The sequence below is a fragment of the Paroedura picta genome, chromosome 4 (assembly GCF_049243985.1).
Source record: "Paroedura picta isolate Pp20150507F chromosome 4, Ppicta_v3.0, whole genome shotgun sequence".
Classification (NCBI taxonomy): Eukaryota; Metazoa; Chordata; class Lepidosauria; order Squamata; family Gekkonidae; genus Paroedura; species Paroedura picta.
The window spans coordinates 26,087,291-26,106,278 of NC_135372.1; the positions used below are offsets into that span (position 1 = coordinate 26,087,291).

The 18,988-nt window shown below is 46.6% G+C and overlaps 1 protein-coding gene and 1 long non-coding RNA gene across 2 annotated transcripts in view; one reads left to right on the forward strand and one right to left on the reverse strand.

Moving 5' to 3' along the window:
• Positions 1-18,988, reverse strand: part of LOC143834998 (uncharacterized) — a 28,591-nt gene that overhangs the window by 7,691 nt on the left and 1,912 nt on the right. Inside the window, exon 2 of the long non-coding RNA XR_013229950.1 lies at positions 6,742-7,065. This is a non-coding gene — a long non-coding RNA (uncharacterized LOC143834998). The remainder of the gene's footprint in view (positions 1-6,741; positions 7,066-18,988) is intronic.
• On the forward strand, positions 6,808-17,368 carry NDUFA13 (NADH:ubiquinone oxidoreductase subunit A13). Its single transcript, XM_077332033.1, has 5 exons — positions 6,808-6,951; positions 10,334-10,412; positions 13,297-13,368; positions 15,300-15,369; positions 17,170-17,368. Exons 1-5 carry the CDS (start codon positions 6,852-6,854, stop codon positions 17,287-17,289), a joined length of 441 nt encoding a protein of 146 aa, XP_077188148.1. The 5' UTR covers positions 6,808-6,851; the 3' UTR covers positions 17,290-17,368.

The window sequence follows — 18,988 nt, forward strand, 5'->3', positions numbered from 1 at the left end:
ATGCTATTTCGTGTACTCCTAGGACATCCCAGCTTTGCACAGTTCCATTGTCCTTTAGCTAATTGAAGAAATTTAAATTTTTCAGTGCAGAGAAGAAACAGATAAATGTTATAACCAAGATCCAGTATGCATTGAAACAGTAGCCAAGGTTTTCGTTGACCGTTTTAAGAGACAACCGATCTTTTGTCTGGGTTTTTAAGCAACAGGCAAAAGATGGAAAAGTTGCTACAGTCTGGTACAGCTTATCTCCTGTCTTGGTGCCACCAAGGACTAGAAACTTCAGATTTTGTTTGCAACAAGAAGCCATTTCACTGCATGCATTTTCCAAATACGCACCATTCCTTAGCACAGAACAGGTTTATTTCTATCCTGCCTTTCAGTGGAGGCCCAAACCACATTACATCCTCTGTTTTCTCCTCACAAGAACCCTGCGAGGTAGGCTGGACTGAGAGTGTATGACTGGCTCTAGGTCACCCAGCAGACTTCCGTGGCACAAGGGGGGGATTTGAACCTGGATCTCCCAGATGCCAGACCTTTTTAAGTGTTGCACCATGCTGACTCTCCCGCTATGATCTGTTGCCATGGATGTTCTCCAACCAGCTGGGCTCCTGTGGCATGCCTTTCTTCAGGCTGGCTTTAGACGCTGCTAAAGTTGCTTGCCAGCTTTGATAGAAAACATGATGCCACTTCTGTGGACAGGGGTTCCCTCCAGCCAGCCAAGAGCCTGCTTTTTCCCCTTCTCATAATGCCCGTATTGAGAAATTTCCAGCAGGTTTTTGAGTTGACCAAAGGAAGTGTGTTGATAACTAGGGTTGCCAGGTTCCCTGCGGCTGCTGGTGGGAGATGGGGAGCAGGACTGCCATACCCTGGTTGGGAAACCCCTGGAGATGCAACTTGGGGAGGACCTGAGCCTCAGTGGGACACGGCAGAGAATCCACCCTCCAAAGCAAGCATTTTCTCCAGGGGCACAGAGAAGCTACAATTCCAGGAGATCCCTAGGGCCCACCTGGAGGTTGGCATCCCTGGACTGATCGGAGATGGACAGGGCTGCTAAGCGTCCAAATTCGATACTTTGGGAGATGGTGTTCAGGACTCATGTGAGCAAATACATGCTGTTTCTTGGCTTGTGAGCATCTTTGCTGCACTGGTAGCTGTGGTAGCCTTTGCACTGTGAAATCCACCCTTTCCACTTAAAATATGCTTTGAAATAAAACAAAGCTGTTCGAGCCGATATTGCACAGAACACAGCAATAATCTGCTGGCCGAGCACTTGAGCCACCTTTTTCTAAAACCTCACCTCCTTCCGCCTTGTGTTTGTGCTCCCCTCCCCTGTGCTACAAATGGCAGTCGGGCTTTACCCTACATCATAGTCCTGGTTTGAAGCCCCAGGTTTGCATTTGGCAATACAAGAAGAGAGAGGGACCCAGTGAAATATACAGAATAATAAGCAAACCTGAGGACACTGGGACACCTCTACGGTAGCACAAAACTGCTGAAGCCAACGTAGCAAGGTGACACACAAGGAGTCTTCGATCTTCAAAGCACAATTTATTTAATAAGTATTCTTTAATGATTCGCAATGTGTTTTGCTCTAGAGCGCTTGACCAAGGGATTCCAAAGTCTGATACATAATAGTCTAGGGTCTTGCTCTAAACTAGGGTGGCTCTCCAGATGTCCATGGCCTGGATTGTGAGTGTCCTGCATAGAGCAGGGGGTTGGACTAGATGACCCAGGAGGTCCTTTCCAACTCTGATTCTATGATTCTACAACCTAGAATATTTCAGCAAGCCTGCAAGCTCTGTGCGGCTGCTTTTGGAACTGGTTTTTGTAAGCCGTTTGGCTGCTGAAATATTCTAGGTTGTAGATATACATATCAGACTTTGGAATCTCTTGGTCAAGCGCACTAGACTAGGGCAAAACACTTCTTATTAAATAAACTAGCTGCAAAGTCCCTTCCCCTGGCCCCTGGCCAGGCAGCTTAAGGTGGCTTTGGGTTGCAGTTTGCAGTTGGATTGAGTGGAGCAGGCAGGGGCTGGCCAGCTTGTTAGCAGGGCCGGAACAGAGCTCCTTAGCAGGCAGTCAGCAGGCTGTGAGCCTTTTGGTAGCAGGCCAAGAGGCCCTCGCGAGGAGGCCCAGCCTATCAGGTCCTCCACTACAACACTTAGCCCAGGGCCCTCATCCTTTATCTGCTGCTGGCTCCAAGCACTGAGCCTGGAGAGCAAAGAGGCTAGAGTCCAGGTACGGAGGGCGGGAGCTACAGGGGAAGGGCCAATCAGGATGCAGCCAGCAAAGCTGGCTGCATCCTGATTGGCCCTATTCCAACATGGGCAGCCGGACACATTCCACCCCCTAGGCTGTTTCACAAATATATCGAGGAACTATGGATAAGGGTAGTATTTTGAAGATCAAAGACTCCTTGTGTGTTGACTTGCTGCGCCAGCTTCAGCAGTCTTGTGCTACCATAGAGGTGTCCAAGAGTCTTCTGGTTTGTTTACTGTCCAGTTCTGCATATTGCATAACAAGCCATCAAATGGAAGAGAAATTTGATCCAGGGCTGTTGGGAGTTCTTTATTTCCTGTTAAAGCTTTTCTTGCTGGAACTCCAGAGAAAGTTGACAAGAATGTGAACAGATACTAGGAGAATTCTAAGAAGCTGTACCGTGGTTCTGGGCTCACAAAAATCTAGGAACAGGGTAACGCATGGTGAAATTGGTACATGTAGTGCGGAAAACGGAATCCCCAAGTTAGAAAACCAGGCAGGAAGAACTGGATAACTACTTCTTACTGGTTAGCCCTGGGGAGAGAACAAAGTGATTGGGAGGCTTTGAGCATCTTCCCTTTGAGGAAATGCTGAAGAGTGGGACTTTTCATGTATGAAAAAGACAACTGATGGGGGACTTGAAAGAGGTTTATAAAATTATGGACAGGATAGAGATGAAAAAACCATCCCCCAAAATACTAGATTTTTGAGGGCATTCAATTAAGCTGATGGGCACAAAAGCCAGGATGAACAAACGAAAACACTAGGCAGGGAAAGCTTAAAATGTGGAATTCACTGCTGGATGTCGCAACGGCCATAGGAATAAACAGCTTTACAAGGGGATTAGATTTCTGGAGGATAAATCTGTCAATGGCTAGTAGCCATGGAGACTGAGGGGAACCTCCCCATTCAGAGGCACTAACCTGAATCCCAGAGCCGGGAAGCAACATCAGGGGAAAGCCTCTGCCTCTGTTGTTTTGTTGGCTATTCAGAAGAACTGGCCGGCCTGTGTGTGGGAGACAGGATGTTGGCTAGATGGACCCCTGAGCTGATCCAGCAGGGCTCTTGTGTGAGAAGGTAAGAGCAGTTCTTTGTGGCTTCTGTGCATTTCCATGTGCACCTGCACAGGAGACCACTTGAACAAAAGTTACAGGTAAGTGCGACGTTGTTTTCAGCTGAGATAATCTAGCCAATTTACTCACATACTGAATTCCAGAGCCAGGAGGCGACGTGAGAAGGCCTTGGCCTCTGTGCCCTGTTGTTGGCTGTCCAGAGGAACTGGCCACTCTGTGAGGCAGGACCCCCACTGGTCTGATCCAGCAGGGTATTTCTGATATTATCAGGGAAGGCCTTGGCCTCTGTGCCCTGTTGATAGCTCTCCAGAGGATCTGGTTGGCCACTGTGTGAGAGAGGATGCTGGACTTCAATGGACCACTAGTCTGATCCAGCAGGGCTCTTCTGATGTTCTTATGAAGGCCCAGCCTCTTTGCTCTGTTGATGGCCCTCCAGAGGGACTGGTTGTCCACTGTGTGAGGAAGGATGCTGGACAAGATGGACCACTGATCTGATCCAGCAGGGCTCTTCTGATGTCCTTATCAGGGAAGGCCTCTATGCCCTGTTTTGGCCCTCCAGAAGAACTGGCTGGCCACTGTGTGAGACAGGATGCTGGACTTAAATAGACCCTCCCTAGTCCAATCCAGCAGGGCTCTTCTGATGTTCTTAGTTATACCACAAACAAAACTATGATTATTATTTTATAAAAGTGCCTTTCCAAGCTATTCTTTTATTGGCCTATTATCTTTGTAACAATGCCCATCTGAACAACTGTCTTTTACAGTTTTTGGAATGACTAAAGTGCAGGAGCCTTCTGGACTCTACCCATTGACTCCCACCCTCAGAGTGGTTCCATAAACTTTCCCCAGTTTGTCATTTTTAAAAGGTACTAGTCTGTTTTATGGGAAGACCAGGGGAAGCATGCAAGTCCATCCAGTCCAATTTCTCCTTGTTTTCTCAGCAAGAAGAAAACTGTGTGTGTTAATCCTGAAGCCTTCATCCCTTGTGGGTCAAGTCAGCAATCTCTTGGGTGCTCATTAGTGAAATGGTAAAGTATCAGCCTGCAATCTGGTCCAAAACGTTTAGGCATATTTAGGTTCAGTGAACAATGATCATGGCATCCCTCTCAATTCCTGGCAAATAGATGGGGAAGAAATGGAGATAGTGACAGATTTTATTTTCCTGGGCTCCAAGATCACTGCAGATGGGGACTGCAGCAAATAAATTAAAAGACGGTTGCTCCTGGGGAGGAAAGCTATGGCAAATCTAGACAGCATCCTAAAAAGCAGAGACACCACCCTGCCAACAAAAGTGCGTCTAGTCAAAGCTATGGTATTCCCAGTTGCAATGTATGGCTGCTAAAGTTGAGCCATAAGGAAGGCCAAGCGTGAAAGAATTGAGGCTTTTGAACTCTGGTGCTGGAGAAGATTCTTGCAAGTCCCTTGGACTGCAAGGTGAACAAACCGGTCACATCCTAGAGGAGATCAGCCCGGACTGCTCCTTAGAAGGCCAGATCCTGAAGATGAAACTCAAATTCTTTGGCCACCTCATGAGAAGGAAGAACTCCCTGGAGAAGAGCCTAATGCTGAGAGCGATCGAGGGCAAAAGAAGGGGATAACAGAGAATGAGGTGGCTGGATGGAGTCACTGAAGCAGTCGGTGCAAACTTAAATGGACTCCGGGGAATGGTAGAGGACAGGAAGGCCTGGAGGATCATTGTCCATGGGGTCGCGATGGGTCGGACACGGCTTCGCACCTAACAATAACAAAAAGGTTCAGTGAAGGCCCTGCTGAACCTTGGCATACCCCAAATTCAACTTGAGGCTTGGATGCATTTTGGGAATCTAAGCCAAATGGTGACATCTCAGTTGAACAGGGAGTAATATTAAAATGGTCTCCTTTTCCTGTCCTTGAGCTCTTGGGATCAGTCCGGAATCTGCTGGCAACATGGGACCACCAAACATCTAACATTATTGAAGTTTTACGAGGGGAGAGGTAAGACATTTTAATCAATTGATTCACTTGCAGATGAATTGATTATGTCTTACACCTCCCCTCTTACGACTCCAACAGGAGTAACGAAAATTAGATTTTTGATGGCCCCAGGTTCCCAGCAGGCTACTTCTAGCTAGCTCTTTGCAAATTCAGTAGGAGTGAGTCCCTATTGTAAAGTGGATTATGCTTTATCTTTTCAGTCCTAGCCTAGCTCCCCAGCATGAAAAAAAAAACCAATGCAAATGACACTGAAAAGAATCATGTAGATCAGTGGTCCCCAACCCCCGGTCCCGAGTGATAAAAGGGTTGGGGACCACTGATGTAGATCAAATATGTTTTTGGATTGCTTTGGAAGTACACACAGCCACAATGTCAGCCTTCAACCCCCATGCAAAGAGGGCTAGAAAAATCCCTGGAATGCCATTCATATATATATTTTTATTCTTGTTGCTGCCTGTGAGGTGCATTTTGATTTAAGCTTGTAAGGGTGGCCAAACTGGCTCTCCAGCTGTCCATGGACTACAATTACCATGAGCCCCTGCCAACACCATGGTAACTGTAGTCCATGGATGACTGGAGAGCCACCATTTGGCCACACCTGGTTTAAAGGAGTTAAAGAAAAATCTTCCTGTGAAAGGTGGAGACTCTCTGTGCCCGCTTGCAGAGGAGACTATAATTTGAGGGTATTTCAGAAGACTTCATTTAGCGTGTTTAGGGATTAACACTCTGCACTTCACCCCCACATCCTTTCAACGCCTGTGTTTGGGAACAACAAAATTAGAGTCCAATAACACCTTTAAGACCAATGAAGATTTATTCAGGGCGTATGATAATTCTTTGCCAAAACAGCCAATCAGTCCCCTTGAGTTCAGTTGTAGTTCACAAAAACAGAGGAGAAATAAAACTGCCTCCAATGTTTTTGTGAACTACAACTGAACTCAAGGGGACTGATTGGCTGTTTTAGCAAATAATTATCTTATGGCTGAATTTGGATGCTCTGACACAGTTTACTAATTTAACATAATTAGCTTCTGCCTGATATTTTCACCGTTATGATGGTTGCTCATTAGTCTGAGGAAAAGTGCTTGCATATATCTTCCACTGGACTCTATTTTTTTTTTTTGTGCTACTTCAGAAGTCCCACTTGAATCTGTGTTGGGGGAGAAATGCACATTGCCAGCGCTACAGTGTCTCGGGCTTTTTAAACGCTTTCTACTGCTCGGAGGAAATACCCTTTTTTTATACAGCTACTCCAGCTAAGATGCCAATAACTGAGCACGGAAGAAAGACGAATTTTTTTTTAAAAAAGTGAACACGGGACGATTTCAAGAAAAAAGAGCTCCGTCTCAAACACAAACACACACATATACACACACACACATATATATATACACACACAGAGAGAAATTGAAGAATTGTAGTGCGCTTTTAGTACCTTACTTACGGTAGACGCCATGGGGAACGTCTGCGACGCCGGGACGGTGGTGACGACATCTGGAAGGCGACGCGAGGTCCGGCAAGCCGAGGCTCCTGCCCGATTCAAGGATGGCGGCGGCAGTCGGGAAGGTGAAGCAGGACATGCCGCCTCCGGGCGGGTATGGCCCCATCGACTACAAGAGGCACATGCCCCGGCGGGGCCTGTCAGGTGAGGGCGGGGGGCGGATGAGGAGAAGCTCTCCAGGTCGAGTCGGGGGGGGGAGGGGAGAGGAGGGGCTCTTTCTCCCGCCGTGCTCAGGCGCCTGGGTCCCCAGATGGAAGGCTGTCAATCAAAGCAGCCCAAAGGTGAGCAATAATCACAACACGCAGTGCATAAAATGAAAGGAAACTACCATGCACGTGGAAATAAATAACGCCCATAGAAATATTATACCTCTGTTTTCTTATTAACATGATTATTTATCGCTATGAATAGTATTAATAGCAATAATTAGAGCTACAATATTAATGTGCTAATGTCACTGTTGGCACCTGATTTGTGAAAGATATTTTTAATACTAATGATACTGACACTCTGCAGAACAGAGCTCTTCCACCAGGACCGTAAAACATTCATTATTGATATTGCAGTTATTATTATGATGCAGTTATCAGACTCATATTGTATTCTGTCACAGGGTTAATGTCCTCTGTAGACCATCCTGAGATGCAAGGGAGGGCGGGCTATGAATGTAATCAATCAATACAATGTTTCACAAATTAAGTGCCAACCATGATACACTGTATATACAAATACTCTCTATTTTTCCGTATCACAAATTTTCTGGGTGAGTCAAAGCCCTCTGAAGGCGAGGGGGGCATCTAGTCACTATAAATGAAGCCATAAGTAAAATAACATAAAGACTGGAAGCGTGAGATGAATGAAAGGGATGTTTTTAAAATAGGTTGAGGAGGGGAGAAAATTTGGGGAGCCTTCCTGGGTGGATCATATAAAGAAAGATAAAATCCCTGCACCACTGAGAGAGCTAATTGGGCCAGTGCATCCAGAGAGCAGAAAAAGACGGGAAAGGTTAAGCCAAAAAAATTGTGGGGGGAGGGGGACATTGCTAGAGAAAAACAGATTATAGAAAAGAGGATGAGCAAGGAAAAAAAACTGAAGAGGTGTGGGTATATCCTGCAGAAATGAGAAGCAAAGAGCCAGTGCGAGAGAGTTTAGGACAGTCATTTTCAACCAGGGTTACTCCAGAGCTTTGGTGGGGTAACTCAAGTTGGGGGATTTAATTTTTATTTATTCTATTTATATTATAATTTGATTAACCTAGGGAGGAGTCAGGAGGACAGAGGGGCTTTCTGCTCATCTGTCTGGTCCACAGTGGACTTGTTGAATTCACACACAATGGAAAAGGAGTGGGAGGGAAGAGCAGGATCTGCTGCACTCCCCCATTGGCTCCTCCCATTTCCCCCATCTCAGAATTTCTTCTCAGAGCACTGTGGGCAGAAAAGGGCTGAAGGCTGTTGAAAGCAAAGAGATTCAGATATTCTGCCTGGAGATGTCCTAAAGAGAATTGCTACATTGCATGGTGGGCTTTATGCCAGCAGAGATTAATGCTTCCTTGTTTTGCTCAGACAAGGTACTGCACACACAAAAATGAAACTAACTTCTTATTGAAGAAGCAGCTTATTTTATTAGTGCTAGTGCTGCCATGCACACTGTTTACATGTGACTTCCGAGGGCATGGCAGGGGGGCATGGCCAACTGGCATAACTTCTGGAGACACTCGAAGCCTGAGGAATGTTTCAGGGGTTACTCCACAGTCAAAAGGTGGAGAGGGAGGGTTTCATGACTTGTTAACCATCCCATAATCCTTTGCAGTATCAATCATGGTGTTAACAAAGTTGATTCTGCATATAATATACATATACCTAAGTTGAAAGCTAGCCTACTATGCTTTAGTGAGTGGCGGACTGGATTTGGATTCTGTGAAACTTGATAGATGACTTTGGTCTGGGATTGAGGTGACAGTAAAATGGGTGCGTACATAGGCCGTTCTGAAGAGCACAAAAAGCTCAAAGGAGCTAAGGGGCAACAAAATTTCATCGGTGGAGGAAGGTGAGCAGTGGAGTACCACAGGGTTTGGTAATGCATCTGGTACTTTTTAACATTTTTATCAATGATCTGGATAACGGGGTAGGGGGACTCCTCATAAAGTTGCAGATGATACCAAATTGGGAGGAGTAGCAAACACCCCAGAAGATATAGAGTTCAAAAACAGCTGAATATGCTGGGAAAAGTGGGCAAATGAGAACAAGATGCCATTCAATAAGGAGAAATGCAAAGTTCTGCATGTGGGTCACAAAAATGAGAAGCATGCAGACTGGATGTGAAATATATTTCTGGGTAGCAGTATGTGTGAACGAGATCTTGGGGTCCTTGTGGACTGTAAGCTAAATATGAGCAGACAGTGTGATATGGTGGTAAAGAAGGCAAATGCAGTTTTGGTCTGTATCAACAGTAATGACATCAAAATCACAAAATGTCATAGTCCCACCCACATCAGTCAGACCCCACCTGGAGTCCCGTGTGCAGTTCTGGAGGCTTCACTTCAAAAAGGATATGGGCAAAATTGAGATGGTTCAGAGGAGAGTGACGAGAATGATCCGGGGCCTGGGGACCAAGCCCTGTGAGGAAAGGCTGAAGGACTTGGCAATGTTCAGTCTGGAGAAGAGGAAGTAGAGAGGGGACATTGCTGCTTTTATGTATTTGAAAGGTTATCACTTAGAGGAGGACAGGCAAAGGTTCCCGTTGGTAGCAGAGGATAGGACTTGCAGTAATGGGGTTAAGTTCCATGTAAAACAGTACCAACTAGATATCAGGAAAAAAATTTCAGAGTAGTTCAGCAGTGGAATTGACTGTCTAAGGAAGTAGGGAGCTCCCCTTCACTGGCATTCCTCAAGCAGTGGCTGGACAGATCCTTATCCTGGATGCTTGAGGCTGATCTTGCATTGAGCAGGGGGTGAGACTAGATGGCCTTTGTGGCCCCTTCCCTCTCTAGGATTCTATGAATCTAGTTCAGCAGTGGAATGGGCTGCCTCAGGAGATGGTGAGCTCCCCCTCACTGGCAGTCTTTAAGCAGTGGCTGGACAGATCCTTAACCTGGATGCTTTAGGCGGATCCTGCATTGAGCAGGGGGTGAGACTAGATGGCCTTTGTGGCCCCTTCCCTCTCTAGGATTCTATGATTCCAGGAAAAGGAAGCGTGCCCAAGTTATTGTGACTATTAACTTTTGATAACCCAATGCTGGCTAGTAAACTCTGAAAGCCTGTTTGTTATTATTAGCATAAATATGTAATGAAACATTCCAGGTTCAAATCCCCACAATTATATGAAGCTTGCTTGGAGAACTTTAGGCCAATTGCCTTTTCTCATCGTAATCTAGGTTACCATGTTGTGGTCAACGTAAACTGGAGGAAGGGAGACTCATTTATACTACTCTGAGCTCCTTGGATGGAAGGCAGGATAAAGATGTAGGAAACAAACAAGAAGCTGTTTCTGCTGCTATCTAGTCTAACCTCTTTATTTTTCTTTCTAGGTTATAGTCTGTTTGCCATCGGAATTGGGAGTATGATATTTGGCTGGTATAGAATAATGAAGTGGAACCGGGAAAGAAAGTAAGTTGAGAGAAATGAGCCATGTTCAGCAGAGTTTATTCTCCCCCAGTCCGTCATGCCCCTTCTGCCTATTCAGGAGTACCACCTTCCTGAGGGAAATTTCATTCATTCATTCATTCATTCATTCATTCATTCATTCATTCTTCGATTTTTATCCCGCCACTCCTCGCAAGCCGTCTCGCGGTGGGTTACAGATAAAACCCCACATACAATATCAATATAAAACTCAAATTAAAACTCCCCAGTGGCAACAAATCAAAATCTCATAACCCCTGAGCTGTCTTCCGTTGTCCAAGGGGTCCTAAATCCTGGCTATCACCAGTAGTGATGGACGGCTGGTTGGAGATCTCATCTCTTCTTCTGAGGGGTGGGGGATCAGATCTTTCATCTGTTGCCCATGCATTCCCTGACCCAGCCCATGGCACAGATGATGGGAGATCTCCACTAGCCAAAATGCGGCGCCAAGCCCTGAGCAGCTTGGCAAAGGGGGAGGTGGGAGGGAATGTTAACAGAACCCCACACACACATTGCAAGGAATATCAAGAAGATATATCCCCAGAGAAATCTGGCTGGCCTCAACAGAGCTGGGGCCTTTTCAGCCTAGGCTCCTGCCTGGTGGAAAAAGTCCCGAGAAAACATCAGAGCCCTGTCAGAGCTCATTGAGTTCTGCAGGGCCTGAGAACCAGAGGTCTTCCACCAAGCCTATGGTCGAGGCCAGAGAGACATTAAAACATCAACTTGGAATTGGCCTCCCACCCTGGGTTCTGGTATTGACACCTGGGGCTGAATTTTTAGATTGGTTTAGAGTGCTATTTTAATGTACTGTTGGACTTCTGTTGTTCACCGATTTGAGTCTGTTTGAGCAGAGAGGGCGGTTTATAAATGTTAATAAAAACAGCAGCAGCAGCAGCAGCAGCAACAACTTAATTTTTCTAAACCGCTCTTTCTGTAAGGCTCAGGGCGGGTAACATCAGATAATAAACTACAATTATACATAGGTTAAAATATTAATTAAAATTAATTTAAATGATTCTACGCTTTTTGCCATTCATCTGCCTGACTGAGTTTAAATCTCTGGGGTAGGGTTCTTTGTTAGGCAGCTGATACATCCCTCTGTACTCTTGCAGGTGTTTCCCTAGGAAGGCCGGCCACTTGGGGATCATAGGTGTTGTGTTCCTGGCTTGAGCTACAGGCCTTGCAGAATAGCTCTGCCTTACAGGCCCTACGGAAATGATTAAGGCCCTGATGCCAGTTGGCAGAGCATGCCACCTGGTCGGGGCCAGGGCCCTGGCTCTGTTTGAGGCCAGTCTCACCTTCTTGGGGCCACAGACCCTGAGCAGATTTTATCCATAATGCTCTTTGGGGGACATACTGGGAGAGGTGGTCCTGCATATATGTTCTTGACACTTAAAAACAAAGTGGCTGCATTTCAGTCCCAGATTTCAGATATTTGAAAAATCCACTTGGACAGAGGCATGAAGGAAAGAGACCAAAAGCCGGGAGGGAATGTAACATCCATGACATCTAACTGGCTGGCTGGCCTCCCCAGAGGAAATCCATCGGAACACCCAAGAGGAAATACATCTGCCCCAAAAGGACACCCTCACTAGTTGGTAGATGGGTTAGAACAGGGGTAGTCAACCTGTGGTCCTCCAGATGTTCATGGACTTCAATTCCCATGGGAATTGTAGTCCATGGACATCTGGAGGACCAGAGGTTGACTACACCTGGATTAGAGCAAAGCTTCTCAAACTGCGGGTTGCGTAACTGAATGTGGGGGTCGCAAATCCTGGTGACTTCCAGCCAGTGTGGAAGGAGAACAACAGTGGCTGAGTTTGCATGTCCGTTTCCCGCCCACTGCTGCCCGATTTGGTTCCTGAGCTCGCAGACTTGCCTCAGAGCTCGAGAGCTTGGTTTCCCTCCTTCCCTTCTGCTGCTAGCTTTATCCCACACCCCCAGGCTTCTGTAACACACCTGACTACTGTTGTCTTGTAAGTAGAATGCTTGTGGTGGTGTTAGCTCTGGAGGGAAGACCCACTCTGGAGAGTCCACAGGAGTCCGCCTTTATCTCCCCCCCCCCCGGTTTCTGAGATGCCTGAACAGCCTGGGATCCCCCGTGCAGTGACTCACGAGCAGTCCTGCGTAGCTGCAGTGAGGGCAGCCTTGCTGAGGAATGAAAGTTCTTCTCTTTTGCCTGCAGCGCTGAATGGGCTAAGGGAGGGAGGGAGGAGAGAAGCTTTTCAGTCCTGGAAGAGAGAAATGCGGCTATAATGGGTTTTTGTCCATTTTCTTTCTTTTTTTGATAGGAGATTTGTATCAAATACTTAAAAACGTAATTACTAGTTTTAAAGATCCAGCCTCTTTATGATTCATTATCAGTAAATGTTTTATATTCATTCATTCGGCGAGAAGGGGCCCTGAGTGGGAAAGTTTAAGATGCCCTGGGTTAGATCAGCATTTCTCAACTTTTTTTTACTGTTGAGAAACCCCTGAAACATTCTTCAGGCTTCAAGAAACCCCAGAAGTGGTATGATCGTCTAGAACAGGAGTAGTCCAACTGTGGCCCTCCAGATTTCCATGGACTACAGTTCCCATGTGAATTGTAGTCCATGGACATCTGGAGGGCCGCAGTTTGACTATCCCTGGTGTAGAATATGTTTGGGAAGCAGAGCTGTATACATGTACCCACTCAGGAGAGGGCCATCAAACCCTCCCAGGGATTCATGAAACCCTAGTTGAGAAAGCCCCAAGTTAGAATCTGAACTGTTTTTAATGTGAAATGTGATTTTATATTTATTCTATTTTATAAATTGATGGTACCTGCCCTGAGCCTCGCTGGAAGGCAGGATAGAAAAATAAAGGTTTATTTATTTATTCTACTCAGGCGCTTGGCTCTTGAGGATTTGGAAATCCGGGTTGCGCTCCTTCCCCTTTTGATGGCTGAGGAGGACCGAAGGTAGGCACCGGCTGTGGGTTTCCAGTTGGGGGCAAGGTTTGTCCCCCAGCAATGTCCTCTGTTGCTGTCTCCCTTCCTTATTGTCCCAACCCTGATGGCAGAAGGCTGATCTTCCTATCCCTGTCTTTGAGAAGCCCTTGTACAGGATACAAAAGTGACAGCCCAGGGGTTATATTCCAGGTTTGAGCTTTCGTGTGCATGCACACTTCCTCAGGCAATGGAGTAGGAATATTTAGTGAAATAGAAATCATAAGGAAAGAGTGAATTAGCTGCAAATTAGTAAACAGCATCATGAAGATATCCCACAAAGGTGGAGCATAATGAAGATGTTTAGCAGAATCAAATGCCTTGCTAGAATAACAAACCAAGTTAATCAATCCTTTGGGTTCGATTCTTGTTCACAAAAACATGAGGGGAATAAAAATGCTAAGGCCAGTGATTAATAGCAAATGCTTTCCCAGATGTGAAAAGAAGAAATTAAAAGAGATTTGTTGCTAGCTCCGTCTATCTCCATCCAGTCATGAAAGATCAGAGAGTTAGATTTAAAATTACTTTACATACTACTGTTCATAACAGGTTTCAATTACTTCTTTTTGCCACTGGAAAAGAATCTGCGATTAAGCACTAGCCTCAACATTTTTATTTCCCCAAAGCTTTTGTCAACGGGAATTGGATCCAAAGGACTGATGAACTCGGTTTGTTATTCTTAGCAAGCCTTTTGATTCTGCTAAACCTTTTCATTATAGAATCATAGAGTTGGAAGAGCCCACACAGGCCATCTAGTCCAACCCCCTGCTCAGTCAGCATCCAGGATAAGGATCTGTCCAGCTGCTGATTGGAGACTAGCAGTGAGGGGGAGCTCCCCACCTCCATTGGCAATCAATTCCACTGCTGGACTACTTTGATTGTGAAAAAAAAACAATTCTGATATCTGGCCGGTATTGTTCTACACATAATTTAAATCCATTACTGCAGGTCATCTCCTCTGCTGCCAACAGGAATGTTTCACTGCTCTCCTCTGACAACCTTTCAGATACTTCGAGGGAGCCATCCTGTCCCCTCTCAACCTCCCCATCTCCAGGCTGGAACATTCCCAAGTCCCTCAGCCTTTCCTCCTAGGGTTTGCATATTTGCTGGATATCTTCATGATGCTCTTTACTAATTTACTGTTCATTTGCTCTCTCCTCATATATGTACTCTGATGGTTTCTGTTTCATTGTATCTGAGGAAGTTTGCACGCATAGAAAAGCTCGCCCCTTGAATAAATCTTTGCCGGTCTCCAAGGGGCCCCTGGAGTCGAAATTTGTTCTGCTACTTCAGACCAATGTGGCAACCCACCTGAATCGTTCCCAAAACGGTAATATCAAATCAAATTTATTTAATACAGCGCTGTGGCTAGATAAAACACTGGGAACCGATACAAAATTTAAAAATATTTAAAATTGCACGATTAATAGGTACATTCAAAATTGCATTATAAAATTCCTTTAAAACACTTTTAATTGAGCTTGAGTCGTCTTTTCCGTGTGCTTAAGTACATGAGAGCAAAATTTGGCAACCTGCTTAATAATAGGGACCTTACTATTCCACAGGAGAAATTTAACTTTTCCTTTGTTAGAGCTAATGGAGGAATCCTTGAGTATTGGGAAGATGGATTTATTTATTGCAGAGTTGAAGGTAGGGCACCTTAAGAGGACGTGCTCAATTGACTCTATCTCCCCAGAATTACAGGGGCAGAGTCTTTCAGCTACTGGGGTATTTCAAAACGATAATTGCTAGCTGGCCCTCATAGCAGTCGGGGGACAAGGGAGGTTGAGAGTGCGGTTTTTGAGGGCGGGGGCATGGCTCCCTCTGTGGCAAGATCAGATAGTCTCATGAGTCATGGTTTCTTGACCTGATTCCCTTCCTTCCTTTTCTATTCTTCTGCGAAGGATCCTGCGCATTTTACGGCAGAACTTTGAAGAGGAGGCCAAGATCATGAAGGACGTTCCCGGATGGACGGTGCGGCTCTCTGAACGCTTGGCTCCTTGAGTGAATGTGAATGTAGCTGCCAGCAGAGGTGTCCCGCTTAGTCTGTAGCCCCCGCCAAGCCCACTACACTAGTTACCTTCAGGATTCTCCCTCCCCCCAGCATAGTCCAGGGATCCCCAGCATTTCTGAGTATGTAGGGAACTCTAGAATTCTGACACAGGGTGTGGATGCAGCCACAAAATGGCTACAGGCGTGTGTGTGGATGTACCCATGGGAAGCCTAGGGCGGGAAGAAGATGGGTAATAGGAAGGAAGGAAGGAAGGAAGGAAGGAAGGAAGGAAGGAAGGAAGGAAGGAAGGAAGGAAGGAAGGAAGGAAGGAAGGAAGGAAGGAAGGAAGGAAGGAAGGAGAGAGAGAGAAAGAGAGAAGGAAAGAGAAAGAAAGGAGAGAGAGAGAGAGAGAGAATGAGAGAGAGAGAGAGAGAGAAAGAAGGAAGGAAGGAAGGAAGGAAGGAAGGAAGGAAGGAAGGAAGGAAGGAAGGAAGGAAAGAAAGAAACCGACACTGTAGGGGCTGTGGACGCCAAAAGAATGTTATTCTGATCTGCATAGGCAATCAGGCCTCTAGTGGCCAATCATGACCTGTGCTGGCACCCCACACTTTTTAAAAGCCCTCGGCAGATGCTGTGGGGGTTACGCCGAGTTCTCCTGGCATAGCCTGTTTCCTCCTTAGCTTTTAAGGAACAGAAAACAGGGACTGTGTGTATCATGCATGCTGAATGGGATTCCGACAGAATCAAGCCTGTTTCATTACTTTCTTCAGCATTAACTAGAAGTTTGAGAACTACAGCATTAAGGATATGAATAGCCTTATTCAACAGTTCCGCAGGGCCTGCAAAGGGAAGCTTCTCCACCAGGCATTTGGTTGAGGTCAACCAAAGTTAAACGTCAGCTGGGCCAATGAACCTCCTTTCCTTGAACCCATACACTGACCAGCCATGGGTCTGTTAGATTCCTTACTGTTGACTGTTAGGATATTATTTTTTCATCCCATGTGGACCTCACTGAGCCTTAGGGGACGGTGGTATATAAATGTAATAATATCATACAACCTTATTATGCATATATACAATACGTGCATAAAATGAAACCCCGTTAGGACATAAGCACTCAATGGCTTGTGTCTCATCTTTAAACCTATAACCATGTATGCATAATAAGGTTGTATGACACGGCTATTCATATCCTTAAGGTTGTAGTTCTTAATTTCTACTTAATGCTGCTGAAGAAAGTCATGAAACAGGGTTTGTTATACCGGAATCCTGATCAGCATGCAAGACAGAGAATTTCTCCTTTGGCTTCCAAGGACAGAATTTTTGATTTGTATATTATTGTGTTACTAGCAAGAAAGCCCATTGCAAGTAGGAATAAAATGGGCGCTAGGACCCAGGGGACACCGGGAGGTGCAGATCTCTCTCCCTGCGTGTCTCTCCCTGTGCCTTGCAGCAGGAACCACAGCAGGTAATTAGGGCCCCTTCTTGGGAGGGAAGCAGGGCTGGTCAACAGCTTGGAGCAGCTCTCTCTGACTCCCTTGCAGTAGGAGTGATAGGAGGGAATGAAGGCTCATGTTTCGTCTGGCAGGGCTCTATGTGTCTGTCTCTGTCTGTGGCATGGATGAGAGGAACGTTGCTAGCGTCCAGGGAGGCAGCTGTAGGGACAGGGCCCATCAGGGTACAGCCAGCGTTGCAATGCTTCCTGGGTTGATTACCTTTCAGGTTAGACTCTGCTTGCCTCCAAACCACCAGCCATAACATCTGTGTCTCCTCCCTTGCAGGTGGGCGAGTCCCGCTTCCACACTACACGCTGGGTGACCCCCCTAGCGGACGAGCTGTACTACTTGCACCCCTACAGTGAGCTGGACAATGCCAAATTTGGTTTTCAGTTTTATGCATGAGCAGGAGAGGGCTCTGTGGGGGCAGCAGCACTGGCCTTCCAAAACTAGCATTTTTGTTAATAAAGTTCAGCCGAAACAATCCACTGCCTCCCTTACATCCCTGTCACCCATCTCCCTAGCAGAGAAGGAGCTAAGACCTGTGGGACAACATCCTGGTAAAGCCGTGGAGGAGGAGCGTGTCTCGTGCCTTAAGTGCCACACACACAGACACACACACTTATTTATTTATTTGGGCAGCAATGTCTTGTCAAGCAGCCAATTAGATAATTCATTTTAAAACATTGGATTCACAAGGTGCCTCTTAACTTAATCAGGCAGCAAACTTTTGGCAGGAGAAAAAGCCTGTTCTTCTGAGATTGGGTGCCCTCTTAGACGCGATCCCTCCCCCATCGCTACCTCCTTGAAAGAGCATTTCAGGACCTCTGTTGACCTGCTGCATATCCCCCCTGCTCTATAATCTCTGGGTGATTTCAGCTGGGTGACTGCCAGTAGATGCTGACTGACCTGGGGAGACCATAGGACCCCTGCCCTGGTGCACTGAGGCACTTTTAGTATGGACACAGCCTCATAAACTAGCTCTTGACCCTGATAAGACAGAAGCCCTACTACTGGATGGAAGATCTGATCTGAGATTGAAGAAATCCGCTGTCCTCGTTGGGGCCATGGTCCTCTGGAAGGAGCATGCCCGTAGGCCGGGGGAGCTCCTGGACCAAGGGCTACTGTGGGATGATAGGGCAAGGTTCCAGTGGAAAGCAGAGGAGAGGACCGACAATAATGGGTTCAAGCTACATATGAAAAGGTACTGGCTAGATATCAGGAAAAAAAATATGCACAGTCTGAGTAGCTCAGGAGTGGAATGGGCTGCCTAAGAAGGTGGGGAGCTCCCCCTCACTGGCTGTCTTCAAGCAGCAGCTGAACAGATATTTATCCGGGATCAGCTTCTCCACGACCCCTACAGCAGGGGTGGTGGTGGCGGCAGCATGCACACTCAAATGTACGTATGTTCGTGAACACTCACACAGCGGTGCACATGCCGCCATCATTCTGGATGTAGGGGTCACGGAGCAGAGGCAGCCAAAGCAGAGGCAGCATGGCGCTGGCCTTCTCCATGCTGCCTCGGAGCTTCCCAAGGCGGCACCACTGGCAGCGGCCGGAGAAGCGGCATGGCACTGGCCTTCTTCGCTTCGGTGAGTTCCAAGGTGGTGTGGTGGAATTCCGCGCCATACCGCTGCGACACCCCCCCCCCCCAGAAAGGTCAAACGACCCCTCGGTGGATCATAACACCCAGGATGAGAACTGCTATCCTAGATCCTTTAGGCTGATCCTGCATTGATCAGAGGGTGGGACTAGATGGCCTGGATGGCTTCTTCCCACTCCAGGATTCTATGAGTCTAGTTCAGCAGTGGAATCTGCTGTCTCAGGAGGTGGGGAGCTCCCCCTCACTGGTGGTCTTCAAGCAGTGGCTGGACAGATCCTTTTCCTGGATGCTTGAGGCTAATCCTGCATTGAGCAGGAGGTTGGACTACATGGCTTGTGTGGCCCCTTCCCACTCTAGGATTCTATGAGTCTAGTTCAACAATGGAATTGGCTGCCTAAGCTTGCCCTCACTGTTGGTCTTCAAACAGCATCTAGACAGATCCTTACTCTGGATGCTTGAGGCTGATCCTGCATTGAGCAGGGGGTGGGACTAATGACCTTT

What these genes read in the sequence shown, in the direction of transcription:
- NDUFA13 (XM_077332033.1), top strand. Translation starts at nt 6,852, where the DNA reads ATGGCGGCGGCAGTCGGGAAGGTGAAGCAGGACATGCCGCCTCCGGGC. An exon ending in AAGTGGAACCGGGAAAGAAA is followed by an intron (nt 10,413 to 13,296) that starts GTAAGTTGAGAG and finishes TATTCTACTCAG; the next exon opens with GCGCTTGGCTCTTGAGGATT. An exon ending in AGGACGTTCCCGGATGGACG is followed by an intron (nt 15,370 to 17,169) that starts GTGCGGCTCTCT and finishes CCTCCCTTGCAG; the next exon opens with GTGGGCGAGTCCCGCTTCCA.